The following is a 16325-nucleotide window of genomic DNA, read 5'->3' as shown; positions in this document are numbered from 1 at the left end:
TCTTATCTCTGAAGGAGGCCCTGACCACAGCCCCTATTCTTTGATCTCGCGATTGGTCAGTACCTTTCGAAATTATGTGTAATGCTTCTGATTATGCGATCGGAGCTATTCTTGGCCAGAAGATCGAACGAAGGACTCATGTCATCTATTACGCTAGTAGGACCCTCTTTGATGTTCAGATGAATTATACGACCACTGAGAATGAACCGCTAGCGGTAAGTATTTGCCTTAGAGAAGTTCCATTCGTATTTGTTGGGCTTCAAGGTTATTGTTTACTCAGATCATGTCGCTTTACGGTATCTGATGAGTAAAAAAGATACAAAACCGTGCCTCATTCGGTGGATCCTTCTGCTACAAGAATTTGATCTTGAGATTCGAGATAAGAGTTGATGTGAGAATCTTGTATCAGACCATCTGTCCAGACAGACTGTGGAGACATCCACTAATCAGGGACAGATTGATGATTCCTTTCTGGATGAGCAACTTCTTTATGTCAAGCGTCTGCCCTGGTTTGCGGACATCATCAACTACTTGGTAACTGGAAAGTTCTCTACGTATTGGAACAAGAATGAAAGAGATCGTTTTATGGCGCAGGTGAAACATTATTTATGGGAGGATCCAGAGTTGTTTTGATTATATCCCGACCAGATGATTCGACGGTGCATCCCCGAGGAGTTCGCGTCCATTCTAGAGTTTTATCATTCCTTGGCCTGTGGAGGCCACTTTTCTAGTCGGAAGACCGCTGCGAAGGTCCTCCAGTCTAGATTTTGGTGGCCGACACTACATAGAGATGCTCATGATTTTTGTAGGAGATGCTTACGCTGTCAGCAGACAGGGAGTATTTTCAAGCGTGATATGATGCCCCTTCTCCCCATTCTTGTCGTAGAGATTTTTGATGTTTGGTGCATCGATTTTATGGGTCCCTTTCCGCCTTCATTTGGTTATGTCTATATTTTAGTGGTGATCGATTATGTTACCAAATTGGTCAAGGTCGTGGCCACACAAGCCAATGATCATAAAGAGGTGCTTTGATTTATCAAGCACAACATCTTTAGTAGGTTCGGTGTCCCGAGAGCTATGATTAGTGATAGAGGTAAGCACTTCAAGAATGTGCATGTTGCTTCCTTACTCAAGAAGTACTCTGTACATCATCGGATTGCTACGCCATACCATCCACAGACGAGTGGCCAGATCGAGGTCTCCATCAGGGAGATCAAACGGATTCTTGAAAAGACAGTCCGGCCAATCCGAAAGGATTGGTCCCAGCTGTAAGAAAATGGAATCCTCAAACAAACTTCAAATGCTTCCTCACAAATAAACTCTCTCAAGAACCATAAAGGTTCACACACACAAGGCAAACACTTAAGAACCACTAGGGTTCACACACAAAATACTCAAAAGAGAGATTCCAAATGAAAAAGTGAAGAATTGATTTCATTTAAGTGGGACAAAACCCACATACAGTAGTTAAAATACAATGGGGTAACTCCCCATATATATACACAAAAAGAAAGGGCAAGGGAGAGTTGGACATTCCAACAACTCTAAATAGAGTCGTTGGAGTGTCCAACGACTCTCACAGTTTTTGCATTTATTTAGCCAAGGTACGGTTTCATACCTCATGCACTGCTTATGCATTTATTTAGATCAACGTGCAGTTTCGTACATCGAGCCTTGATTTATATTTTGTTGTCGCGCTGAAATGTGCACAGACCTGCATTATGTAATATATATATATCATTCATACATATATGCAATCGCATAAGACACGCAAGTGCGTATTCTATCCTACCATGTATCATGCTTGCCCTTTTGCAAAAGACACGGATTTGCGCATGAGCACTAAAACTTTAAAGAGAAGAGATTCCTTGCGAGAATCCAACATTCCAAAAAAATGCGTAGTTTTGAAAAGCAAGATTCGAACACTTGGGGGTTGCCTAATTGCAACTAAGTTTTTCCCAAACTAGCACGATAGGAGGAAATGTTTTAACTTCGATTTAATATCCGATAAGACTCGAATATCCCCGGATGGGAGCATGGGAATGTGTTTGGTTGGGGTTTCTTCTGAGAAACCCATACCCCGGAGCATGGGAATGTGTTTGGTTGGGGTTTCTTCTGAGAAACCCATACCCCTTTTATCGTAAGTGGTATCGCAATGTGATGCATGATTGATACTATGATAACTGGATGAGAGATTTGTGTCGATCTCATATCGTGCAAAGTGCACAATGATATAAAAGTGTTTTGAAAGACCAATTCCTGTCAAACTAAATTAAAATGGTTATATCATTTCTTTCACGAAACAATTAAGTTGGGGTTTCTTTCTGAGAAACCTATACCCCTCTCATTGTAGCGATACTATCAGACATGCACGGCATGTTAGTACTACGATGATTGGATAAGAGGTTTATGGTAACCTCGAAGTGTGCAAAATGCATATTGTTGAAATCACATAAATGGTGATCATCGCCTTCACAATTAAGATGCATGTTTTGGTTTGAAAGACCAGAGCATCTAGAATGGATGGTCAGTTAAAATAAAACTTGACGTACCCATTCGTCTCTTTGTTTTCGTCAAGAGAGAGAATGAGATGGTACAAAAACTCTGATGGACAGGTTGTTAACAACCACCCCTCGGACAAATGACTCGGTATCCCCAGTCATCAGAGTTAGGGGACGAGACTACCAAAAATTATCCAAGGTGGTAGATCTCATTGACTTTTGCAGAAGTTGGATGCATCCCTTGCTACGAATGCCTCGAAAATTCTCTCTCGGTTATCGGTCATCCCCTTAGGAACAGGCTCAACTAATTATTTGGGATATCAAAAAATATATAGCATAACAAACCACCGAACAGACTCAGTTGTTTCTATGTTTCGCTCTTGCGCGTACCCTCAGGACAGCTAATATCAAAACAAAGTTATCATGTTTATTTTACTTATTTTGACTTGCACACCGCGAAAGGAACGACGTATATATTAGTTTGGGTTATGAATTATGCTTATTATGCTCATTTTGCTTACTCTTCGAAGACATCTGATAATATTGGAACAATACAGAAACAAGATTAACATGCTTATTTTTACTTATGTTAAATTGCATATCATGTATGAAATAAAGCATGTGTTAGTTTTGTCCTAAATTATTATACTTGTGTACCTACCAGTTTTTCATGAAACTGACCCATCTTATGGGTACAGGTGATGATTAGGTTTGTACGGCAAGCGATGACACGATGACGTGATAAGATCACGATGAGACTCTTTTCCTGACGTTTCGCTCCTGAGGACATTTTTGAAATTTTGCATAAGGGTTTCCTTAAAAAGTTCTCTTTTGTATAAACTCTAAATTATTAAAACTGCATTTCTTTTTAATCTATTTGGTTTTGAATGTACGGAGTTTCAAATTTGTTGTGTAAAGGAAAGGCTTCGCAAGTAATGCGCCCAAGGTCTGTTGACTTGTTATTTCAAAAATATCATTTTCTGCTGAATTACTATTTAAAACTCTGATAAAGGAATGATCACAAGGCTTTCAAAATTTTCTTAAAAAGTTCCAAGTCCAAGATTTTGGGGGCATTATAAGTGTTACACAAAAACATGTAAGGTAAAACAAGAGCCAAGTAGAAGAGTATGCACAAACTCAACTATTGATACACCACCAATCACTTAAAACAAAAAACTATGAAAAGATGTAGCCATTCACGTCTGGGTCTAGATCTTGAGCCGACCGTATTCGGGTGTGTATGTTATATTCATGTTGACAGTTCAATGCGGCACAAGCTTCGGGATAAGGCCTTAAAGTGCAGATTTGTTGGGTACGCTGATGATTACAAAGGGTACAGATGCTATGATCCTGTGAGCAAGGGCATCAAAATATCCAGAAATGTGTTTGACGAATCAAATTTTGGTCATAGTGCTGACACTCCTCCAAAAATTGAAGTTTATCATCCTTGGTTGAACTCAGATCTCTTTTCTAGTATTAATGATGTATGTTCTTCTGAATGTAATCAAAGAGGTGAGGGAAATGTATCAACTGCTGCGCAAAGAACTCAGGAAAGTGTGATTTCTGAACCACCGTCGGCTCCTAAAAAGTATAAGGGCATTGTTTACTCTAGACGTGAGAAGGATATACCTCTCAACTCTAATCAGGAGCAGAATTCTGCTTCTACTTCCATTCAATCACCTATTCACAGAAGATCTACCCGATCTCGACACCCAATTGATAAGTGGGTTAGTTATGAGAACTTTACAACTTTACAATGGATTTCCAACTCTTCTTAGCCTCTCTCGGCAAGGAAGATCAACCCACAACATTTTATCAAGCAATAAATTCTAAGAGATGGATTGAGGCTATGAACGAAGAAATGGAGGCTCTTCATGAATGTGGCACTTGGGATATTGTTCCCAGACCACACAATCGAAATGTGGTTGGGTCAAAGTGGGTGTATAAGATAAAGTATAAGCCATGATGGCACTATCGAGCGGTACAAAACTAAACTGGTTGCAAAAGGCTTCACACAGGAGCAAGGACAAGACTATGATGAGACCTTCAGCCCAGTCGTGAAAATGGGCACTATCTGCATCATACTAACATTGGTTGTTGAACATCAGTAGACTCTCAGTCAACTGGACGTGAAAAATGTGTTTCTACATGGAACTCTGAAGGAGGAAGTGTACATGGAGCAGCTCACGGGGTATATAAAAGGGAACTCTAAAGAATACGTGTGCAGGTTAAAGAGAGCTATATATGGTCTGAAGCAGGCGTCTCGATCTTGGTTTGACAGTTTTTCGATTGAAGTTGAAAAATATGGTTTTAGTCGATCTCTTCTTGACCATTCTCTTTTCATATTCAAATGCAAAGAGATAGTTACCCTGTTATTGATATATGTTGATGACATTATCATTACAGGTAACTCTAATGAACATATTGAACAGGTTAAAGAACTTCTGAACCATAGATTCAAGATGAAGGATCTTGGTAAGCTGTGATACTTTCTTGGAGTAGAAGTTGATAGGACTCTTGAATGCATGACACTTACTCAACATAAGTATACCGTTGATGTTCTTAGCAAGGCAGGTATGACAGATTGCAAGTCTCTAAGCACACCTAGTGTACTTCATCAGAAACTCAATTCCCAAGAGGGAGATTTGTATAAGGATCCTACAGGATATCGCAGAATAGTAGGAATGCTTCAGTATCTTACCTTCCCTTGGCCTGACATTGTCTATTCTGTCAATCAGGTATCTCAGTTCATGCATGAACCACATATTAGACATATGAAAGCAGTTAAACGCATTCTTCGATATTTGAAAGGAACTATTGGAGATGATCTTATGTATAGAAAAAGTATGCATGACCATCACATGCATGAACTTCTTACTTACACAGATGCAGATTGGGCAGGAGACCCAAAAGAGTGTAGGTCAGTCTCAGGATACTGTGTTTTCATTAACTTAAATCTTGTCTCCTGGAGCAGTAGGAAGCAAAAGGCCATAGCCAGGTCGAGCACAGAAGCTGAATATAGATCAATGGCAGTTGCTACAGCTGAAGTAACATGGATCAGGCACCTGTTGACAGAAGTAGGAGAATCAATTTCTAAAAGCATTCTCTTGTGTGATAATCAAAGCGCTATCAACATGTCATTCAATCCTATTTACCACAGTTGTACTAAGCATATTGAAATTAATCAACATTTTGTAAGACAGAAGGTCGAAGAAAAAGAAATTGAACCAGAATACGTTCGGACTGTTGATCAAGTTGCTGACTTGTTTACAAAAGGACTTATCAAGGATAGATTCTGGATGTTAAAAGGCAAGTTGTTCATGATTCAAAACCATATACAACTTGAGGGAGGATGAAAAGATGTAGCCATTCACGTCTGATCCAGACCCAATTCGTTTTATCTATTTTAACACATGCTCATTAATGGCATGTTGTAATTTTAGTATTGTCTGTAATGGGTATTTTTGTACCCTAATTTCTGTACATGAGTTTACTTAATGTAAAGCAAGAAGAGTCGACCCTATTAGGGTTTCTCCTGCAGCTATCAGAGCTTCTCTCTCCTGTCTCATTCTTCTCTTAGAAACTACACAGCCACAATCAAAATGAGAGTATTGGCTCCAACTACCAAGCACAAATACTAGCCCCACACAAATAGCCAGATGTATAATCAGTCAAAAATCTCATGTCGATGAGTGAAATACCATTCTGAACGAAAATCTTGCAAAATACCACTACCTGATATCTAGATAGTTCCCAAAATAGATCAAAACTACTTTTCGCAAATGATAAACACCTCAAAACTTCACAAGAACCAACTTAAAACCCTAAATCTCAGCCAAGCAACTATATCAGATCATCTCAAACACAAAAATGACCTGAGTTGATACAAACCAAGCACTTCAAATGTAATATCTCATAATTTTTCCTATATTTTTAGGCTCAAAAATATAATTTTTATTAAATAATTCTATTTAAAATGTCAAATTTATGGAAAAATTAATTAAATATGGCTAACGTCAATGAGGATCTAAACCTAGTCCAGGGCCCATTGAAGATATCTAATATGATAAGTAACACGTGCGAATTTTATTTATTTTTAACTTTTAATTTCGAGCAAAATTCGGGTTAAAATCAAGTTAAATTCAAGCAAAATTCAAGAGTGAAATGGATCTAGGTCTGTAGTTAAATCCGTTATGGAACATAGATTTCATAAGAGATTTGTTTTATCGAATTCAGATATGGGTTGGTTCAGAAAATGCATTTTTCAAAATTTGACAGGCCTCTATTTTGGGTCTTTTTCAATTTAGATCAGATTCGACCCACTCCGTTTACATTTGGGTTGACATCAATATGGATCTGGACCTAGTCCAGGATCTATATTAACTAGTACATAATGGATGGGCTGAAATTCAAATGGATTTGGGTCATGGGTCTAGCCCAAACCCATAACCCATTCAAAGACCTTTAAAAACAAATGATTTAATTTAAACTTTAAGAAAAATTTATATATATATATATTAAAGAAGTTATATTAGGGAAGAGTTCTACTTTAAGTAGAACTCTATCCCATATGAGATAAGAAGGGGGGGTGTCACCCCGTAGAGGGGTCCTCTCGCTAAGCCTCTCTATCTCAAAAACATTAGAAAAAAAAGAAGAGATGGAGAAAGGGAAAGAAAGGAGAGAAAGAGAGAGGAGAGGAAAAAAAAAGAGGGAAAAAAAAGAAAGAGAAAAGGAAGGGCACCACCTTCTTCTTCTTCTTTGTTTGTTCTTTTGCATATTTTCAGCAAACAAGGTACGGGTTTCTCTCTTTTCTGATAGAACGAGGGTTTAGCATATGGGTTTAAGGGTCGATCATGTTTGAAAAAAAATTCATGCATATTGCATGTATTTTTTATATTCTTGATGCTTAAATCCATGTTTTTACATCCCTGAACATGTCTGAAAATTCTTACATGCATATCTTGAATATTTTCATCGTTCTTGATGCTTAAATCCATGTTTTTGTATCCCAAATCATGTTTGAAAATTTCAGTATACATATATTGAATATTTTCATTGTTCTTGATGCTTAAATCCATGTTTTTGCATCCCAAATCATGTCTTAAATTTTCTACATGTATATTTTTATTGTTTTTGATGCTTAAATCCATGTTTCTGCATTATCAACCTTGTCTGCAGATTTCTACATATATTTGTTGTGCTTGATGCATAAATATGTCTTTTTAGCAAGCATGTTATATATATCGCTGCTCATATATATGCAGCGACAGCAAGCATGTATATACATATCACTGCTTATATATATGCAGCGATAACAAGCATGTTGTATACATATCGCTGCTTATATATATATATATATATATATATATATATATATATATATATAGATAGATAGATAGATAGATAGATAGATAGATCTGTACGCAATCTGGTTTCCGATTGTTGTACAGATATGTATATATATGGGCGACAAGTCTGTTATGTACATATTGTTGTGCGTGTATACATGTACATACAGATCTATATGCAATCTGATTTCTGATTGCAGTACAGATACGTACATATATATATATATATGAAGTGACAACAATTCTGTTACGAACCATAGATTGTTCATATACATATCTATATGCATTTTGGTAGCTGATAGTAGTATAGATACGTATACATATACTGTGGACAGCAAGTCTGTTATGTATGGCTGGATGGATTTTATATATATATATATATATATATATATATATATATATATATATATATATATATATATATATATATATATATACACACATACACAATCTGGTCATTGATTGCAGTATGGTCAACTATTTATATGTATATGTATCCATACTGCAATCAATGACCAGATTGCGCGCGCGCGTGTGTGTGTGTGTATATATATATATATATATTTGTCTACGATCTGGACTGTGATTTTTATTGAAAATTGGTTTTTCTAAATTAATTACACTATTGAATCTGATAGGGCAAAAGCCCGAATTTGTTATTGCATATTAATTTGCATAATTGTTCTGGTGTAAAGAACTCTTAATTGATTAAGATGGTAAAATAGACCAAACAGTGTAATAATTTTCTTCCCTAGTGTCCCTCTGAAATCATAGGAACCTTGGATGACAGTCGTGAGGGATCGTGAGGATACTAATCACCCTGTGCAATTGTTGTCCCCAAGAACCTGATGTGTGGTTCGTGTTCCCGGCCATGATGTATAATGATTTTCTTGATGTCCCAACATTAGGTGATGATTCATAATATTTTGATTGATGGTGATAATTTCTTATATCGGTCGAAGAACAAGTGTGGAACCTAGTAATTTAAAATACAAATTGTGTGTTAAGCTAATGACTAGAAACTTTACCCGTTTTGAGTGTCCACGGGTTTGTAAGAAAGTGAAAGTTAAATTTGTATGCATTTAATAGTGACATGCATGCAAAAGCAATTCTGATACAACAACAACAACAACTACGCCTTCATCCCAAAACAATTGGGGTCAGCGATATGAACCAAAAAAGAAATTCATTTTGGGTCTTCCACATGAATCCTTTTCCTCCAATCATTTCTATCCAATGCCATGTCCTCGGTGAGGTTCAAAGCATTCATATCCTTTCCTATCATCTCCATCCAAGTCTTCCTAGGCCTACCCCGACCTCTTTTAACTAAATATATTTTCCCATTTCTCCAACCTTCTAACTGAAGCATCATTAGGCCTTCGCCGAATATGTCCAAACCACCGTAAACGATTCTCTCGCATCTTATTTTCAATGAGTGCAACACCTACCTTCTTACGTATCTCCTCGTTCTGAATCTTATCTTTTATTGTATTTCCACACATCCATCTAAGCATCCGCATCTCAGCTACACTCATTTTTTGAATATGATGTCTCTTGGCAGCCCAACATTCCGTACCATATAGTAAAGCAGGTCTAATAGTCGTCCTATAAAACTTTCCCTTCAACCGCAATGGCATTCTACGATCGCACAACACTCCAGTTGCACTTTTCCATTTCATCCACCCAACCTTTATCCTATGATTTACATCTCCATCAATTTCTCCATACTTTTGAATGATGGATCCCAAATATTTGAAATAATCATTCACCGGTATTTCTTGCTCACCAAGCTTCACTACACTCCCATCACTACTTCGTTGCTTACTAAACCGACATTCCATATATTCAGTCTTACTCTTACTCAACATAAAACCTCTAGCTTCCAATGTCTGTCTCCATAATTCTAACTTAGCATTAACCCCAGCTCTAGACTCATCAATCAAAACAATATCATCAGCAAACAACATACACCACGGTACTTGTGGAGGGGTGACAACCAATTTTCCGATAACGGTTGGGTTACATCAAGGATCTGCTTTAAGCCCTTTCCTATTTGCGATAGTGATGGATGAGCTTACGAGATCAATTCAAGAAAATGTACCATGCAATTCTGATAATTAACTTAAAAAGTTATTCATGTATATTGCATTGATTCATGCATCCTTTAATGTTTAACATTAATTAATGCATCCCTAAATGTTTGGTCTGTTTGATTTAGCATGAAATTGTTGAATGCTTGCTTGAACTGCTTAGAGGGCAAGTTAGTTCTAATGATTTGTTGCATGTGATTTTCTCTTAAACTTGTGCTTGATTTAATTTATGTTATTTCCTTAGTGTTGGACTTTTAGAGAATCTCGTAGGAGAACTTCGGTTCTTACCCGTTTTCTAAAAATATTTTTCAGGTGCTGAGGCTCAGTGATGAGAGGGACTGGCTGGCTGGAGGACTCAAGGTTTATGATTTGGTAGTCTGGGTTCTGATGTGCATCGGACTGGTTAGAGTGGATTTTGAATTTTTATGAACTTTAGTGACATATTTGATTTAATAAATAAAATTTAGTTCATTGTTTGAATTTACTCTATGTTTGAAATGGTTGATGGGTTGTGAATATTAAATCTGTAATGTGCCCCTGGTCCTTGGGAGGTTTCCATAATTGTTTTTAAAAAAACATCTGTATTTTTCAAGGGTCAGTTTGGGGTCGTTACATCAAAACAAGAAATTAGATCAGATTTTTAAGATCTTTAAAATATGGTCTGAAACTCACGTTACACAGAAAAATCCTTGAAAAATCCGAAACAAATCCGATACTCCATCAAATCCAATGAAATTTGATTGAAAAATCACCTAAAATCAAACCTCAATAAATCCCCAAATAAGATTAACAAAAGCTATGATAGGTGTAGGATTCTCTCCTCCAAAGGATGACGTTAGCTCAGAAGCTAACCCACGAACAGCAATGAAGCCAGCTCTTCCCTCTAAGACATCCAGATGCTTCCTTGCGTCGATTTGGCTTTGATACCATATAGAGAATCAGATAGCCATGAATGAAAGCAAGAAAAAGGAGAAGAGAATACTAGAGAAGGGAAGAAAAGATATCATCATTGGCAAGAAAAGAATGGGAGTTTACAAAATAAAGGGGGTTGACCCCTTAATGTACAGACAAAAATGGTTGACTATTCCACTATTGTTATGTATATTACAAAATTACCCCTCCATAATAAACATATATACATAAAGAGGGTAGCACATGCACATGTAATATGGGCATTACATTCTTCAACAATGGGAAGCTAGTTTCCTTCATGCTTCCCCTTTTTGGGGGAAGTGTGGTGCTTACCGCTTCAGAAGCATGATTCCCGGAAAGTGTGCTTCTCCCCTTAGGGAGGCGCTTCCAGTAATTATGGATGTAACTATTAAATCCACAAAACAATAACAGAATTTCCCTATGATTGAGCATGACACACCAAATTCTCAATGTTGGTGAAGCCCAAGCTGGATTATAGTGAGCCCTTGGCCAAGTGAGAAGATCAAGTGGAAGAAAAGATCAGGTAATAAGATGCAAGGTAGAATAGATGAGGCACTCCTCTTCGAGGGGGAGAGTCTAATTCTATATTATTCGGCCCTAAGTATCAGCAATCTGTCCTTAACTTGAACCCCAATGATCCTACCTATGTCCATTGATCCCGGCAAAACCCCAAACAAACTAGTATATCCTTGATTTACTGCTTTCCCCTAGGTTTAATTGCCCATTTATATTTATTGGTTTCCTAATCCAATTTCTATTTTGTAACTATCTTATTTTATGCTATCAATGTTCATTTTTTTGTGCTATTGTACTTCAGTGAATTTCCAACTGATATTATTAAACATGAAGACAAATTATTCAGGATGAATGAGTTTAAAACATGTAGAAGAGATTATAATAATGTGGGTAGCCTTGGCGCCTATATCCATTCAAGTTATTATAGTCCAACATATGTTTTCATTTCTTGTTAAGTGTTGGGATAGAGTTTTCTGTGTTTTATCCCTGCAACTGAAGATCTTGTGTACTTTGAATTTAACACAGCATAGATGGTGAATGAAATATCATTTTTTGGATTAAAATTATTCTCAAAAGACTAGAAATCATCCAAAAGTAAGTAATTAAGAGTTTCCCTTGTAATATGCTATTAAAATACATGTCCATTTGAAATAGATCATCAAGGACCTTTCTTTGAATGGGCCCCAAAGAGTAGGTGTGAACATGGTGCTCACTAACAGTTGAACTCACTACCTGGATAATTACTATAGATTATATTTTCCATTCTCTCATCATTTGTATTAAAGTTTGCACTTAAAACAAAAGAAGGAAATGTTCATCCAGAGAAAAATCATTTCTTTCAAGAAATCTTAAATAAAGCCATTGAATAAAACAAATCGTTTCTCCAAAAAAAAGGATAAAATAAACCACCTTATACATTCAATCTTAGTTACTTGAACTGAAGCTACTGATAGCTATTACAATCTCTATTGAATGTGTTATAGAACTTGACTCCTCATCCTTGCATTCCTAAACAAATACATACAAACTCCATGCCAGAAGGTGTTCATGCATTTGTACTTTCTAAGTATATATATGATATTGTTAACTATGCTTTTTTTAGTACTTTTAGAAGCCTTGAATTGATTATTCCTAAATGATTCTTCTTAAGAAACACAACAAACAACTAATGATTTCCTAAAGGCTAAAATCTTCCACCTTGAATGAAACACATTTCATCTTAAGCGAAGAAATAAATGGATCTAATTTAAAATTAAGAATTAGCAATGTGAGAAGAAATAAACTTATGCAGATTCCTTGACCACATACACAACAAATTGACAAACACTTTTCTAAGATAGAGAATATTCATTGAATAAAGTTCTAAGGAGAATAATGGTATAAATTCTGAAACATTTTTTTTCTTAAGACAGTTTAACCTGGAAAATAGTTTGATAGAATTTCAGTAAGCAGAAAAGAGAACAGTTGAGTAATTTTTTTCTGGATCGCACTTACAGGCAATGCTTTTATATATTCAATTATCAACTTGTAGCTCCTAAGGTCCTGATATGCTCCACTAGATGCCTCAATTTGTCTCTAGATGAAGAAAAACCAGGCAAAGGGCGACTCAGCCATAAAATGCCCAGTCATGTGGAGAAATGAAACAAAAGCTAATGTATTTACACAATTTGTTGGGAAAAAGACATGAAATTTTAGTAAGAAATGTACGAAAGATTTGTATACATCACCTGTCGCCTTGGTTCGAAACGAATAGTTAACGTGTGTACAAGGAAGGGATCCAATACGGGACCATCTGGCTTTACCGGACGGAATGCAGAAAATGGCACCCTCACCTGTAATTTATGCATTATAGAGAAAACATGAAGCAAAAGAAAAAGTTGATTTCAAATGCACAATAACTCAAAAGTTCAAAAGAACCACAGATATCAGCTTATGCACAAAATCCTGACCCTGCAGAAGCCCACTTTGGTATTAATTCGAGCAAAATAGAATTTGCTTTGAGATGTATCTGCGGTTGGTCCAGCTTCAAGAATTAGAACATATGATCTCCCATTTCCTCCAAGGGAAAGAACCAAACCATCATACCTAAGTGTAAAGTGGAAACAAATGTAAAACCTAAAACCAACAACTGAAGAACTTAAAATAGAAGAACAGACCCCATGCCATGGACTACAAAATTGGGATTTCTTATATTTCTTTCTATCACGTATGATAACTACAAGTGCAAGTATGCAATTGAAATGAAGTGAATAATAATAACAATAGAATGCCACTAAGGGCTACAAGAGATCACAAACACACAAAGACCACTATTGGGTCAAATACAATCTCGCTAAGGAGACAATCACAAGAGCACAAATCTTACAAGAGTCGTAAAAAATATAAATTTATATAACTTCAAATATGCTTGTAAAAAGGAGGCATCCAACAGTAAAAAATACGACTGTTGGGAGCAGTCAGCCCCAACAGTCATATTGACTGTAACAGTCAAAAACACAAAAAAGAGAAATAAAATTAAACAAAATTACATAACAGTCTCCACTAGATTATCCCTATTAAAACAGGAGAAATGACCAAAATACCACTGACCAAAATGCCCCTGATATATATAGTCATATTTTAACACTCCCTCTCAAACTTGCGGTGAGATCACCAAAAGTTTGTTAAGGAGAAAAAAAAATTGCGGTAATGGAAGTGCTTTAATGAAGAAGTCTGTGATTTGAAATTCAGACGGTACAAATGGCAAATCAATAGTCCACTTCAAGTATTCTTCCCGAATGTAGTGGTAATCCATCTCGATGTGCTTCGTTTGTTCATGAAATGTATGATTGTTGGCAATATATATGGCACTTTTGTTATCGTAGCATAGTTTCGAAGGTTCTGGGATATCAACTCTCATATCTTTAAGCAAAAACCTTAGCCAAACGGCCTTGGTTGTTGCTGTAGCCATTGCCCTATATTAAGCTTCTGTAGAGGATAACAACACTTTTTGTTGCATTTTACATCTCCAGGATATAAGGGAATCACCTAAGAATAAAAAGAAACTCATAGTTGAGTGTCAGTTATTGGGATCACTTCCTCAGTCAAAGTCAATATATGCAATAAGATTTAATGATGAAGAAGAAGATAAGAATAACCCTTCAGATATAGTATTTTTAATGTATTGAACTATTCTCAATATAGCACTCATATATACCGAAGTAGGCGCATTCTGAAATTGACTTATTGTATGCACTGTAAGCACAATGTTCGGTCAATAATAGATAAATACGTTAGTGATCCAATAAGTTATTGATAAGGGGTTAGATCATCCAACAAGACTCCATCTTCAACTCTCATTTTGACGTTGATCACTTAGGAGTGTCAACATGTTTTTCATCTGTGATTCTCGAACATGCAAGGATATCAACTGCAAACTTCATTTGAGACAAAATCTATCCTCCTGGCGAATAGGCTACTTCAACACCTAAGAAATATCTCAAGAAACCAAGGTCAATCATATCAAAATTTCCTTAAGTATAAATTTAATTTCTTCAACTTCTATCTTATGACTCCCAGTAATGATCATATCATCAACATAAAATGACAAACATAGAATATGTAAATCTTATAAAAAAAACAGCGACAGTATAACATAATTTAAAGTCAATATTTAACATAGTCTTACTGAACCAATCAAAACAAGCTTTTGGAGCTTCTTTAAGCCCATGTAAAGCTTTACGAAGGCAAAGAACCATACATTTTTCAATACTTAGACCAAGGCGAGGATCCATGTAGACTTCTTCATTCAAATTTTCATTCAGAAAGACATTCTTAACATCTAACTATATATAGGTCAATTTCTAATGGATACTACCGCAACGAGAGTCCTAACTGTAGTCATATGAACTAGTAGGGCAAAAGTCTCCTCATAATCTACACCATATTCCTGAGAATACCCCTTCGCTACTGCAGAAAGATGCACCGACCCCTAGGTAAAGAGAGAGAGAGAGAGGGAAAGAGAGAGAGAGACGGCTGCACAGGAAGAGAGAACTCGAAAATTGTTATTAGGGCCTCTCTCTATGTTAAATAGAGAGAGGCTTAAAAGAATAATTACAACTAAGCCCATTATGAAAACAAAATTACAAATAGCATCTAATATAAAAAGACTTCACTTAAAACCACCTATTCTCAACACTCCCCCTCAAGTTGGAGCATAGATATCAATCATGCTCAGCTTGTCACAACATTTTGAGAAATTTGGTCTAGCAAGAGGTTTTGTAAACATATCTGCAACTTGGTCTTCCGACTTTAGATATTTGGTAGTGATATAACCAGCTTGAACCATATCCCTTACATAGTGGCAATCAACCTCAATGTGCTTTGTTCTCTCATGAAATACAGGATTGTTCGCTATATATGTTGCAACTTTGTTATCGCACATCATGGTCATGGGAGAGGAAACCTTCACTTGAAGATCATGAAGAACAGTACGAACCCACATCAATTCAGCAGTTGTTTGGGCCATAGCCTGATATTCTGATTCTGCGCTCGACCTAGAAACCACATTTTGTTTCTTACTTCTCCAAGAAATCAAGTTGTCTCCCAGGAACACACAGAATCCTGTGGTAGATTTTCTATCTACTACAAATCCTGCATAGTCAGCATCAGAATAGGCCACTATCTCCAGAGTTCCACCTTTCCTGAACAATAACCCCTTTCCAGGAGAAGATTTTAGATATTTGAGAATCATAATAGCTGCATTCCAGTGCACCTCAGTTGGTTTGTCCATAAACTGGCTAACTTTGCTTACTGCTAAAGCAATATCCGGCCTGGTCACAGTTACATACAGTAGCTTCCCTACTAGGGAGCGATAGCTTTTGCTATCAACCAGTTTTGACCATTCTTCAAACAACTGAACTTTATGGTCCATGGGAATATTTGCTGGTTTAGCTCCC

The 16325-nt window shown here is 36.5% G+C and overlaps 1 protein-coding gene across 5 annotated transcripts in view; it reads right to left on the bottom strand.

Moving 5' to 3' along the window:
• Positions 1–16325, bottom strand: part of LOC149823502 (protein HIGH CHLOROPHYLL FLUORESCENCE PHENOTYPE 173, chloroplastic-like) — a 132498-nt gene that overhangs the window by 39373 nt on the left and 76800 nt on the right. For 3 of the 5 annotated variants that reach the window (XM_090018882.1, XM_090018884.1, XM_090018883.1), the window contains exons 5-7: positions 13338–13473; positions 13116–13220; positions 12883–12963 (exon numbers count right to left, since the gene is read on the bottom strand). In XM_090018882.1, coding sequence (XP_089875008.1) covers positions 12883–12963; positions 13116–13220; positions 13338–13473 — 322 coding nt within the window. The remainder of the gene's footprint in view (positions 1–12882; positions 12964–13115; positions 13221–13337; positions 13474–16325) is intronic. The other 2 variants (XM_090018885.1, XM_090018886.1) reach the window with 1 other exon arrangement.

This window comes from Nuphar pumila, chromosome 10 (genome assembly GCF_984573655.1).
Source record: "Nuphar pumila chromosome 10, dmNupPumi1.hap1.1, whole genome shotgun sequence".
Taxonomy (NCBI): domain Eukaryota; kingdom Viridiplantae; phylum Streptophyta; class Magnoliopsida; order Nymphaeales; family Nymphaeaceae; genus Nuphar; species Nuphar pumila.
Note: the sequence above shows the minus strand (reverse complement) of the source record. Positions and strands in the feature narration are given on the sequence as shown.